The sequence below is a fragment of the Streptopelia decaocto genome (genome assembly GCF_964273445.1).
Source record: "Streptopelia decaocto genome assembly, chromosome: 3".
In the NCBI taxonomy this organism is placed as follows: Eukaryota; Metazoa; Chordata; class Aves; order Columbiformes; family Columbidae; genus Streptopelia; species Streptopelia decaocto.
The window spans coordinates 40,343,199-40,357,922 of NC_138656.1; the positions used below are offsets into that span (position 1 = coordinate 40,343,199).

The following is a 14,724-nucleotide window of genomic DNA, read 5'->3' on the forward strand; positions in this document are numbered from 1 at the left end:
ACAAGTTTCACGTTTAGTGAAGTCAATGGAAGTCTGTGAAGAGTGTTGTGTTTTTTTGCAGGGAATTTAAAGGTAAACATTTCTCTTCAAAATTAATGTAATTTGTTGCTACAGCAAAGAAAGCAGCAACACATTACTAAATGGATTATTAAAAGTCCTGAAAACAGAAAAGGTGCCTCGGAGGCTGCACTCAGGAAGCACTTAAAAGCCTAAAAATCACCAGAATATGCAAGTAACGGGAGCAAATTATAAAATAAACCAAATAAAAATATCCTGAAACAGGAAGATGAGTGTTCCACACCCAGCCACACACATCCTAAATTCCTGAGTTGATACGTCAGAAGACAGAAAGTACTATGTTTGGCTTTTTATGAAACAAATACATATCATATTCCGCTGAGACTTACTAAAGAACATATTACATTCTCAGATTTGAAAAGTCAGTGAGGTACACAAAGCTGTGAGAGTGAGTAGCATTTCTGTCTATCCAGCCCTCATCAAGCATCATAGCAGGAAAAATGAGTGAACAGTTTCCCCCCAAATCAAGCCACCATTATAGGGGACTGTTGTATTAGTGACCTATGTTTTCACTTCAAGCAGGGTTAAACTATCTGAAATATCAGAAATCAAAGGACCTGTAGCCTTCTTAAGAGATTCTCAGCATACATTGTCACTTACAGGAGTGCACTATGACTAAACATAAACTGAGCAATTTTCAGTGGTACTGCACTGAATTTAGAATTTGATGCTTCATTCTTTGACTGAGAGATAGCAGGAAGAACTGAAAATCATCTGACTGTGTCTCAGGTCTAAAACATACATCTCCAGTTTGATTTGTGAATGATTCCCAAGGTCTTATTCCAAGAAGAGATGAATCACTGCAGGTAGAGGGGAAGAAAAAGATCTTAACTATTTCAGTGGAAGAAAGATCAGTGTTACAGTCTGGATTTATTTTCTTCTAAAAAAGGACCCTAATCTGGAAGCCTTCCAATGAGATCAGGATTTAATACTGGGTAAGGTATTACAAGAAAGTAATAAAGCTACATCCTGTTTCTTCATAGCCATTAAGCTGAATTGAGGTACCGAGGTAGAGAATTAGGATCTTCAGCTTCACCGAATGCTATTTCTGGTAATTGTAGTCAGGTTGTACAGTTGTTGCTTCTTCAGGAGTGAAGGGCAAGAGAAGAGAAGTAACTAGCTGCTTTCTGATTGTAAATCAGCAAGGTCTTATTGCTGCTGTTGCAATTGCCTTTCATCCTAGCATGGTAAACAAGACATCAGTGATCATATTGCTTTTGACAATAACTTTGATGCAATCTTGGTTCTTACTTACTGTGGATAGTGTGATCAAACTCCAGCTCATTCTAAAATTTTATTAAGTATACCAGGAAACAATAGTGCTTCTGATTTTTTCTTCCTGTTTTTAAAAAAGTCACATAATGAAAGATTACAGATATATTAAACTAAGGAAATGAAAATACAGAAATCAGAGAATGTATTTGTTCCTCCATGGAAAATGTACTTCCCAATTTTGAAAGGAGATAAATTTTAATTATAAAATCTAAATATTATATACGACTGTGTGAATTGAACATGTAGCTATGGATCTTGGGACAAAGGACATAATCTAAAATTTAAAAATTTTAATTCTAAAATATAGAAGCATCTCTTTCCCTCCTACTCCTCTCTTTCTCCTCTTTTACTTCTTTCTCCTCCCCCCTAAACAGTGGTTTTTACTTTAACTTGTCAAGTATTTCACAGTTTCTCAAGTATTTAGCAATGAGGATCTAATTGGAAAGTGCCAGGTTCTTTTTTATTACACTTTATCAATATTGTTGAGGGAATGATGTAATTGTTTGGGGTTTGGTGAAGACATTCCATGTCACTTCAGTGTTAATACCAGGCTGGAGCCTTCCTTGTCTGCCTGCGTAAGCTAGATAAACACAGACCTGTGTGCTTTCTTCTCATCTCAGGATACTTACTCAGAAAGATCTTGGAACATATGCCTGTTGCGAGCTAAACATTTCACTTTTCATTTTATCCATGTGCCAGAAATCCATTCCTTGGATAAACACTTTACATACTGACACTCTTAAAGTCACTAAACACGATAAATAAAGAGAGAATACATCATTTCAAAAGCGATTAAACATTTTCTCACTTGTGACAAATGAACAGCTATACACTGTATGGAGTCCCTGGAGCAGACATTCCACTTTCTTTGTCTTTATTTTGTGTGGAAGATTAACTTTCCATTTCAGCTCATCTATTGCACAATTGAGCTTTTCTAAAATACACATTGCTGCATTTTCCCCAAATCATTATTCATTTTAGAAACATTTTTGTTGTTATTGCTGCAAGAGCTTTTTTTTTTTTTTTTTTTTTTTTTTCAGGCTTTTGTATTTTTATGGAGATATCAGCTTTATAACTTGGGCTAAAGTTATCTGCTTCGAAAAAGAAAATCCAAGCACATTAATCACATTAATTTTGCTCCATCTAATCCATCACTTCTCCTTGCGCTGCTTGCTTGTCTAGTCATCCTAAGCATTGCTGTTGTACCTATGATTAGCCAAATGTAACTAATCTTTTATTTAGCTTTTTAAGCTCTCATGTCTTTTTTCACCCACCCCCTGCCAAAAAAGAAACCAAGCATTTTATTTCTAAGCCCTACTAAAGATCTTTGTGAAATAAATACTCATAATACTAAAAGCTATACCATGAAGCTGTCTTCAATATTTTAACAAATACCACTTATCTGATAAAGAATTTCAGTGGGAAGGTAAAAGGAAGAAAAAGAAATGTAGCCTACATAATAGTAAAAAATAACTTTGCCCTAATGTTGTCCTAGCATAATTCCTCATGTGTTCTACAGAAGGTCTTGCATGTGATGTTATCCTTGCTAGATATCCACAGTAAAAAGGAACAATGAAGCTCAAATTTCTTCTTTGACAAGCAACTACGAAAAGGAGGAGAAGGAAGAATTGGAACAAGTTGGAAGTAGCAGCCCAAGCTGAATGAGAATCCAGGGAGCAGTTTGCTTTCTCCCCCCACATTGTGGATACTAGATATATCAATAGCAAGTTTTTGATATGATGTTTCTGGTGCAGTCAGAAGGTGGGGTGGGGGGAAAGAATGGAGAGTCAATTAGACACCAGAAGACAGTGACAAGTCACAAGATTTCTGAACAGATTGCAGTGTCCCCTTCCCATTAGATATCTGTCAGCTTTGGACATGTAGTCTAATCCATTTTCTACAGGAGAAAGAGTTTCCTTAAAACAGTGGTCAGAGATCATAAATATCTCTCATCTTAACAGCAGTTTCTTCTCTCAAGGTTTGATTGCGAAAGATATTTTTAAGGATAAGAATTATGTAACTCAGCAGTTAAACAAACCTAAGAAACATCAGAAGTGCCTTTCATTTACTTAAGCAGTAGGTACAATACTAAGCCAAAGCAATTCTCACTCTGTCTCATTTTTCCACCATGATCCTGCATCACTGCTTTGCCACTCAAGGACCCACCATGCCCTTAAAAGTGAGAACAGACCTTCCTGTGGTAGAAGAACATCCACTGTCTCTAGTAACCGGCCCAAGGGAATAGACAGAAGACATGGTGCTGTACCAGGAAAGATGTCAACTGCACTGTGGCATTGCAGCAGGTAGCGTATTTGGGCATCAGTGCCACAGAATGGCTAACAAACCATAGTAAGAACTAGAAACATTTTTAGTGGTAATATTTTACTGGAATCCTATTGAAAGGCTTCCTGGCTCTAGGAATATATAATGAATGTATTCATTAGCTTATATCCAGTGGCAGTTGTAGCTATTACAAAAAGAAGACGCTATTTTTAGTGAAAGGAAAAGAAACACAGACTGTCAGTCTCGCTAAGTCTGGACTATAAATGGTGTGTGTCACATTTTGATTTTTTTTCTAGGAGAGATAGAAATCTGTCGCATTTAGACGCTGCTTCTGGAGAACACTGCCAAAAAAATCAGAAGAAACCACAAATTGTGCAATGCAGTGAGGTTCCCAATTTTGAAAACTCTTTCAATTGCACACATCTGTAATGAAATTTAATGAGGTATTTTGCTTTTTGCCACAAAAAAAAAAAACCTATTTAAACATCTACTACCAATTTTAAAAAGGAAGTCACATTTAATTATACATATCATTAGTATATTAAAAATCAGATTTCCATTCTTTATTTTAAAGTGGACATGTTATAAACACAGGAAGTGGTACCTAGTGAATACTAGTTGTATGGGGCATGCTACTTATCTGTCAAATCACCATGATTCTGATGTAGTATGAACAGTTTTCCCTCAGTCCAAATGGTGTATTCTGAATTTATTTTTACATGGTACATGTATTTTCTAAAAGACAGAAGTCACATGCAATATTTCTCTAAAGGTAGGCTTTGTGTCTATACGCCTTCATTTTTTTTTTCCTAATTGTCAAATTAAAATTGACAACAAATAAATATAATTTTTTGAGAGCATTTCTTTCACTATTCAAAAATACGATAATGCTGGCTACTAGAGCAACTTCTACCAAAACATATTTTTCATAGAAAGGTTTTGCTGCATTGTTCTTTCTTACCTTTTATGTGCTTCTGTCAGTGACTTCTCTTCATTTTCCTGGTCTATTTTAGCTGTAAAAATACAATCAAAGAATTAACTACAAGGTGAAAGATAAATATGTTGTTTCAAGATAATGTTCATTGAAAATATGTCACATATAAAATGTATAGAAATCATCTGAGGATATCCTCATGTACATCAATTCTGAAAGAAAAAACAAACAAACAAACAAAAAGCTCCATCACACAAAGCTACATGAAATTTGTTATCTCTATTAAAAACAAACAAACAAGCAAAACTCAAATAACCCAAACCAATAAAACAAACACACCAAAATCAAAACCAAACATAAAAAAGAAAAATAAAACCAAAACAAACAAAACCAAAACTGCAACCACAACAAAACCTCCAAGCAAGTTTTGAAAATAAAAAAAATACCCTCTTGCAGTAATATAAACAACAACCAAGTCATGAAAGTCACTTAAAAACACATCTGAAAGAATAATTCTGAAAACCTAACAAATACGGGAACTGCTTTACCAAGAGGAGGAAAAGCTGAGTGAAGAGCAGGAAGGATTCTGCTTTGCAGCTTTTCTAAAAGTTGCTTGATAGCTAGGAATCCCATCTCCCTATACACACATCATTCAGTGAATTACTAGAATCATAGCAGGCCCCTATTGAAAACTTGATTTTTATATGAAAGAAATCATCATTTGATGGTCATGTGAAGGAAATTAGAAATATAAAATTGTTATTGCAACACACTGGTGAACAAAAAGAAAAAAAAAAATCTATTTTCCATGTGTTCTCTCATTTTATTTTGTACCCATTTCACTTAACTTAGATGGGTATTCTGATACACAAAATCTACAAGAACATGCATATTTGCACCAGTGTGATAGAACAATCTGCTCTGTGCATGTGTGCTTACTTAGATGAGATTATACAGTCACTCAGGTAGCATAACTTAAATCCCATTTAAGATCTGCACACTTTTTTGGCTAAAGCTTTTTAGTTTGGAACTTGATACCCCTTTTCAGTCTGCTGGAGTACTGGCCTGCTAAATTGCTAGAAGAATTCTAGGATTCCTGAGAGTCAGTGGGTTTTGGGACAGGAAGAGGCTCTGAACTGTCCTGGAAACAAATGTCAATAGTACAGAATTCATACAGAAATCTAAAAAAAAAGAAGAAGAAAACTTTAAGCTCTTTTTCATTCCAGTTTCCCTACATAGCTCTACAATAACAACTCTTTAAAATGATTTGCCTACATTATAGATACATCACCTTTGAGAAAGGAAACCCTGAATTTAAATTTGGCAAAAATGAGAAAGGTGATGGAATTATTAGAGAACAAAGATAACTATTTTTCTGTTATTATAAAATAAGTTTCAATCAGCAGCATTTTACAAACATATTGTAACACTAAAATAGATATGTGAAATCTGTAGCAAAGGTACACAAATGAAGTTTCTTTATTCTTTCCCAAGTCAGAACAAAGATCAGAGCTACGTCTGATGCTACAAATGCTTTTTATTAGTAGTAATGTAGTCTGTTGAGTAGGGTGAGCCATGCCTGGATGTTTTCAGCAGCAAACATCGTATTTAGTAATAATTACTTGAAGACTCAGGCTCCATCATTGTTTTGCTGAAAGTGAAAAAAATCCTAGCAAACCACAGAAAACTTGAGGGAGAGCTGGGTAAATGTTCTCAAGGAAATTCAAGAGCACGTGAAGCCCGCCTGATTACAGGTTTCAATACTTACTTGAAACTCAGCCCAGATTCTTCAAAAGGTTTGTGAGGGCTCACAACTCTTTTGAGTGAACCTGGGCCCAGTGTTGAGTGAATCTGGGCTGATTTACAGTTTTTCTTGAAATCCTTGTCTTGTTTTGGATATGAAACCAGGTGAAACCTGGCAGCTTTGACAGAATTTTATTAATATTTCTTTTTCATTCCATACTTCAATCCCGAAAGTGAAGGTATGACTTGTAAAACCATATGGTGCAAGAGAAGAAACTTCACACAAAGTCCTTGGATGAAAGGAGATCCAATATCTAATTAGGCATTAACACTTCCACTAAGTATCTGCATATACAACTTTTAAAATAAATAATTCTATTACCAAAAAATGTAATTTGGACTCCTCTCTGTTAAACAACACTTGGAAACGGAGAGTAGAATGTTCCATCTTAGGACAGTCTTCTAATACATGCATCATATTTGTAAGATATACCTCTTTTTGTAATTTCCAGCATTGATGGGATATACCATCATCTGAGCTGTCTAGTTTTGGGTTTTTTCTTCCTTATTTCATCTGCTCTGCACATGCTTACAAACAATTATTTACCAACCCACAATGGAGCAAATATTCCACAATTTACTTTTTGAAAGAGTGCTAGCACAACATATTATACTAGGCATATCAAAGCACATCAGAATGTCCCCATTCTGGAACAAGTTTTGTTTCAATTAAAAAGGAAATTTACTATGGTCCAGAGAGGAAGAAAGAAAATTTAAAAAGTACTTTGTGTATCTGTGCTTTTAATAATTTAATAGAGAATGGGTATTACACAATGAAAAGAATCCTGAGAAACCCTGAGTGATGCAGGTGCATTTTTTGAAAAAGTAGTAAGTACATATGCATAAGGCAGCTACTATACTCCCAGAGAGAAATTTCATCCTGCATCAGGTTGCCTCTTGGCATTAAAAAGAGTCTTGCAAGGAAAGAATTTTCTCTAAAACAGAATTCCCTTGTAGTCTGCTTCAAATACATGATGACACTTCTAAACTTTGTTCATGTTATTAAAAGGATATCATTCACATGTAAATCTGACTTGCAATCCATTTGCTTCCTCTAGACATAAAAAGTTAAAGAACAGTATGAAAACAGACAACAGGTGGCACCAGTGAAAGAGAAGAAAATATGGAAGGTACACTGAGAGATCTGTCCCTGCCCAAAGAAAATATTCAGATGACTTTTTGCACTAGCATACAGTAAACACCTGAAAGCTGTGGACAATGGCTAGTCAAATACATGCAGTGAGATCTAAGCAGCAAGGGAAGAAGGTCTCCTGTTGTCAAAAATACAAAAGCCTCACTATAGACTGCATACAATGTTGAAGCAGATGGAGATTCCTATAACTTCTGGAACTGGCCACTAATATAATCACCTGATATTAGTTCTTATTGGTATTTTGTTCTGTGCTAATCACCCCACTGGTAAAATGCTTTCAAATCATTTTTCCTGTTTGAGTAGGGGACAAAAAAAAAATAATTCAAAGTTATGACAGATTCAGTTGAAGTGTCTCAGAGTGCATTAGACTCTATCATTTCATTGAATACAATGCATCTTTACAGTCACCTCTTCCTCCGAAGAAGCTCATCATGACTGTAAAGAGAGTGCCTGAAAGGCACCAGTTTGTCATTCTTCTTTTTTTGGCAGCCTGCATCAATTAAGTGCTAAGTACCAGCTGAAAGCTGTCCACCTCTGGAGAGCAGTCTTGGGGAATAAGCGTATTTCCTTTCACAAAAGAGAATTCCTCTGACAGGTGAAGTAAAAAGGAGAAACTTTCTACCTGCTCCACAGTGATCCTACCACGGCAATGGCTGATAGGAGAATTGTTCATTTCCAGTGATACCGTGGCAGCTGAACACAGCTGAGCACTCCATTCTGCCACTAAAATTTCTCTCTCTCTAACTTCAAGAAGCAAAACTACATCAGGAAGTCTTATTTTCTTTGAAAAACATTAAAAGAAGTCATCCAGCAGCCACATCCGCTTTCATATATATTCAGAATCCATCAGCTCACCATTGCAGTGACTGCTTGCAGGCTTTTCTGGCAAGTGTAGGAGCTCCCACTCTTGGGTCAGTTATCTTTCCCAAAATAAGATATTCCATATCTTACTGACTCATCATCTTTTCTCGAATCCCTGCTAAAGCTGGTTTTCTTGATCCTTGACACTAGCTTACTAAACCACCTCCAAATACATTGTTCCAAATCTATTAAAGACTATATCATACCAGGAAATACTAGTCCCTGTATTTCCTATTATGCAGCAGGAAGCAGGGGTAAAACTTAGTTTTATACCTCTGCCTGCATACACTAAATATGTTGTAGGGCTTTTTATGCAGCTCTCATAATACTGAAGGCATATATATTTTGTAAAATCTATGTAAAAGGAAATAGTTGAAAAATAACCTCAGGTCATACTGAAAAATATTGCCACATCAAAAAAAAACATTTTCGAGTGAAAGTGACCCCTCACAGAGCAAAGCTGCCTTATCTACTATTTACGACTTATACTGGATTAATTATCTTTTCACTTTTTTCTTTTGAAAACATCTTTAATGCCTTCTTTTGGATGATGTTCCACTCTTTGCCTGCATTTTCCATTAAAATACCTTTAGATTATTTAAAGATAGTCTCCCTTTAGAGCAAGGTCTGTATTTCCTAAATACTTGATATATTTGGTAAAAATTCAAGTACATTCCTTCTTCCCTACGTCATTGCTTACCAAGCAGGACTGTACTATATCCAAGACTCTTCAATCAATTCTTTTAACTACAGGGTATATGTATTTCTTCAAAATTTACTCACATCAGATGTTCTAATTTCTACCTTATCACTTTTTGTATTAGCTTAAATTTACTGTTTGATGTTTTATAATTGGGGCACAAAACCTGACTTCATGCAATTCAAAATGAGCTTTCCAAGAAGGCCTCACAAACAAAGCCTAATTAACTTAATTCACAAAAGCTCTGTCCTTATCAGCATATACTACCTGCATTCCAGAATGATACATGCCTTTGTTCCATGTGTTTGCTCTTCCAATTATTTTAGATTAGAGTCCTGCAAAGATTGCATTTAAACTTTTGCAGAGGCACATATATGAATAGCCATAATAAAGTGATCTATGCATTTATGAAAATCTGAAGCATCTCACAAAACAGAACGTAAGTATACAGGCACATTCTAGAAAATAATGGTCTTTAGCGAAACAATATCATTCACTTTTCTGCGAACAGTCCTTCAGTTTTATTTTTTCTTCTTCTTCTTCATTCTTTAAGAGGCCTAGAAAATTAAATTAAATGACCAAAAGCTATTTTTGGATGACAAATTGTCCCCTCTGACCTCAATGACAAGTGACATTTCAGATCTATTACGCTAAAATCACTGCAGGAATCAAGCCACTCTCTATGTACCAAGAAAACTGCCAAGTACTTTCTCATTTTCAGTCCAATAAACTTTCCATATTAGTCTCCTCCAAATTTAACCATTATACCTTCTGCATTAGATCTGATTTTTTTTATTTACATGAATATACCTTATTTTCTGTATGCACGGAGTATTTTCTGTACAGACAAATATTGCGTATAATGTCTATTGTCTATATTATCAGTTGTTGCAATTTTTTTGTTTAAAAGTGCAACATTTCCCTCTTTATCATGTCTTCCAGAAGTTTTAAAAATCTTAAGAAATATTTGACCTAAGACTAAGTTGGAGGTCAAAGACTTACGACAACTGTTTTAAACTGGGTCTGTATAATTAATGATGATAATTTTTAAATGATGACAGGGGCTTGTGCTTAGTGTCTTAAAAAAAAAAAAAAAAGCATTAAAGCATTAGAACTTTTAAATTTAAGCTTAAAACTGAATACGCAACAATACCAGGAATTTCATAAGAAAAATAGACTCAAAGCTAAGAGTTAATAAGAATTATCGGTATCTTTATGTGCAAATGTACTATATAAGCACAGCCACAAAACAAGTCAACACCTTGGTTCTGATTCAGAAATCATTCCAAGTAGGCCTTGTTCAAACAGCATTTGAACTCCCTCTTAGAACTTTTATTCCACCAGAACGTTTTGTTGTTGTTTTGTGGTATGATCTTGACCCAGTGATTACTGTCTGTAGTCACCGTCTGGCCCCAAACCCTGTTGCAATTTAAGCTGTTTGTGCTGAAGCAGTTTCAAAGGGCTATGAGTAAGAAGATGCACAAAACTGTCATCCCTTCTGATCTCTTGCTCTCTTAAGGGAATATCACATCTTCTCAGGTAATTGAATACAGGAATGCATCTGAGTAACCTCAGATGGAAGGCAACAGAAATCCTTTCATCTGCTTGTCTATGCCCTAAATCTTTTTGCTTTTTTCCTCTTTTTATTGAAAGTGTTAACTAGTATTTGTTTATAATTAGCTATGAATGTGCTTTCCAGTAACTTTCAAGTGGAGCCAATGTTGGGGTTTGTTGGTTGTTTTTTTTTTTTTTGATAGATACAATGCCTTTTCAATGACTCATTAGAGCTACGTTGCTATAGTTTTTAGAATTTCTATTTACACTGAACAAAGATCCAAGTACATTTGGTTTATTAGTGTGTACATTCATGCTAAGAAAGTTTGCAAGAGAAGAAAGCGGATTTCTCTGGGAATTCTAGCAAGAATCCTGCATCCTTCTGTATTTGTTATGACAAATTTATAGAAGGTTGTAAGCATGAATACACATTCTCCCCCGTTTTCTAAGATTTTCATATATACATGAAAAAGAACACTTAAACACTTCATTCAGACCCCAGTTTCTTGAAGAAAACTGGGTACAGACCATCTAATATGCTGGACATTTTCTTAATTATGTTTTTCCAGTTTTTTCAACACCTATGATAAGTTAAACACATAAATATTTATATTGATCCCAACCAATTGCACTTCATAATCACTTTACACTTTCATACCACAGGAAAGCTCAAATTATGTGCTAGCCCCATAGATTATGACCAAGATTCATAGAACCACAGTTTAAACTCTTAGTGAATATGTGACTACTGAAAGTTGATCTTTGTTGAAAGTTAAAAAGTTTCAAATTTAACAACAGACTCTATAAAAGGAGAATGATTTTACAAATTAATAACTACATTAATTAATAATAACAACAAAAAACATCAGCACATGTTCCATCTACCCTATCTGTTTCAAGATGTGAGCTCTCAGCACATTCTCCTAATTGTGTCCTCTTTTAATCCATCTCAGGCAGCAGTCTAGCAGGAAGATAGGTTATTTGCCACCCTTTGAAAGATGCAAAAAAAGAAAATCACTCCACCATACTTAGTTATATACATTCAGCAACTCCTCACTATAATGTTGCCATATGTCACATTCACAGAAGTAAAATACCTTGTATTTCATGTGCAGATTTGAGCTACTTACTCCACATTCCTTGCTCCCAATTCTAAAATCCTACACTGCTCAAAGATCTCAGTCAGATCAGGACTAGGCACTAAAAAGACACACAGCTAATGTATCTAGGACTAAATATATGTTATTAGGTACAGTAAAGATACTGCAAGAGATTTCTAGCCTGATTTCAAAGGCAGGCTGTAAGCTGTGAGCCTGGACTCTGCAGTACTGGAGAATATGTGATGCCATAGGGATTAGAGTCAATGAAGAAGCTAAGGACTTTTATTTTTCCTTCTCTGTGCCAAGAACTACATGGTAAAAGTAATGTTATTTTAACACATTTTGGATTTTACTGGAGAGGAGATTTAAAATGTGAATTCATTTTTCTTCCCAACCATACACAAGGTTTTTGGTAATTTCAGTAGAGTGCTGCATTTATTCAGAATATTTTGGGGTGGATGACTTGTATCATGCTATTGTGACACTCATGCATTGATCTGTTCTCTGGTGATGCCAAAACACCTTTTTTACTCCACGCTATCAGTGCCGTCTGCAATCATGGTATCAATGCCTACAGAAATGATTAAATGTGGTCCTGTGCCAAAGGCACAAACCACTGCCAGCCCCAGTCTAAAGGTCCTTTCATGGACTTTGAGGCAAGGTGAGGCTAATTCAGTGAAGCCTGTTTAGTGCCGCAAGTGCAACACAATATGAATTAGTATTATTATGTAACAATGCACACCAATGGAGGTGCTGACATCTGAGGTAGGGACAAGTTTATACAATACTGACGCTAAAATATTTATTAGCATTAAGATGTCAGTGGGAGATTAAAAAAATAGTTTCAGCACTCAAAGAACAAATTTTAAAAGCTCTTTCAATAATCCAACAAAAAGAATACAAACATAAAAATGTAAACCTTCATGGAATTAATTTGTTTTAGTGTGAATTCCTGCACCTTTTTTTCCTAGTGATTTTATGTTGCTTGTGCTTCATATCAATCCAATATTTTCTTCTAAAATGAAAAAAATATTTTTAAATCTTTGTAATTACTTATAGTTTGATGATACTATTTAAAGTGAATGTCACCACATAAATCTACTGATATCCAACCCCTTAATGTTCTGTGCATTTTTTAAAAATAAAAATTTATTTGTATATATTCATACTGATGTTTTAGTCATATTTTTTCAAAGTGTTTTTATAAAAATTATGAAGTCGTGCTATGCTCTCCCTTATACTAATCAAATTATAAAAGCAACATTTAACAAAAATGGAATCTGCAAAATCAATCATTCTGGGTTAGAAAATGCCAGAATTAAGATTACCCTAGCAGCATTCATTTCACAATCATCTACAGTACTTTTGGAGCCAGGAACTGAACCCAGACATCCAAGACTCAGTCTGATGCTTTAGTTTCATCTACAATCCATCATTAGATGATGCACAGCCTTTTGCTGCTTGACCTAAAAGAACAAGTCACAGCCAACTATCTGGTTGCAGCTATAGCGATAAATACAACACACTTTGTGATTTATACGTTCATTTACTAATGGTTTGGAAACTAGATTCCTGAATAGTCTTCCTGGCAAAACAGGGAGATGGTTCAGACAATTCACGCAAGAGGACAACTTTAGCATTTTTATTCTGCAAGATCATGAGGCTACACGTAAAATTTGGGTCTGGAGAAGAATGTATTCTTGGGTCCAGAAGAATGAAACCTGGAGCTGGCATTCACTAACAAGAGCAGAACTTCAGAATTTTGCCAAGTAAGACTAGAAGGAACCAAAGGTTGAATGGTTACCTTGTACTCCCAAACTTACAACCCTACTGGAATTACTCCTGATGTTCTTAGATGACCTTGCTAAACATCAGAAGATTATGTTTTTATTTCTTCTACAAACAACACATTATAGTGCTTAAATTTCCTGCACCATAATGCTTTTTCTACAGTCTAAAACTAATGACATTAGTTTGGCTTCCGAATAGGCTATCAGATGACTTGCTCGGTTTTGAAGTCTGGGACATTTGTACAATTTATAGAATTTCTGTGGAAAAGCTGTCATTCCAATGTATTGCCTCTTCCCAGTTCCCGAACCAGGCTTACTCTTTCCAAGGGAGTGATGGTTGCTGCCTCCTGTCATAAGTTTCTTGCCTTATCAGGCTGACAAGAATGTACAGCCTACCTGGAGTCCCAACAGCAAATATCCAAAGACTGCTTTTCACTGCAAAGTTAACCACAGTTAAAAACTGGGGACTGAGATTCATTTGTGTTTCATGCACACACAATTCTTTCAACATGAGCTGGCTATCCTACCAAGTGGAGACATAGTTAACTGCTAATGAAATTCCTCTACAAATTGTATGATGATTAGCACCCTCAGTATTTCGCCATCATTCTGTGTGTCAGGCACGTTTCCCTCAGGAAAAGTAGTGATTTCTGAAGCTTTCTAAACTGCTGGATGTGATCTCTGATGGTTTTGTGTCCCTATCTATCCACAACTACACCCAGAACAAAGGAAATTTCCTTTGCAATTGTGATAACTTGTGGGGAGTAACTCAAGGACAGAAATCTTCAGTCAACAGATACCCTATATTGGAGATTTGCAAATAGTACTCTGCATTCCCACAGCTTGGTCTGAATAAAATTTCATTGGAAAAGGACCATTGCTCTACTAAATTTCACTCTTATCTTTTATATTGCTCATGGAAAACCTTAAAGAAATAGTTAGAAATATGTAACAAACAAAACAATATACTTCAATATCATTTAAAGTTTTCTATTTTTTGATAATTTTTCTTCAATCCCTGTTTTTGAAGTAGCTTTGCCCCCCTCAACTTTTTAGACACTGTGGGTATGAAGAATTACAGGAAAAAAAATTAAAAATATAACATTTCTGAAAACAAAATAACCACATTATATACTTTGTGACTGATGATTTGCAGCACGTGTATCCCAAAACAAGACAGAAAACATGGGACA

At 35.3% G+C, this 14,724-nt stretch overlaps 1 protein-coding gene across 1 annotated transcript in view; it reads right to left on the reverse strand.

Moving 5' to 3' along the window:
• The window catches only part of FMN2 (formin 2), a gene marked incomplete at both ends in the record, with an annotated part of 134,359 nt that overhangs the window by 3,930 nt on the left and 115,705 nt on the right, over positions 1–14,724 (reverse strand). The window contains 1 exon segment of the mRNA XM_082048938.1: positions 4,598–4,649. Within this exon segment, the coding sequence (XP_081905064.1) occupies positions 4,598–4,649 (52 nt within the window).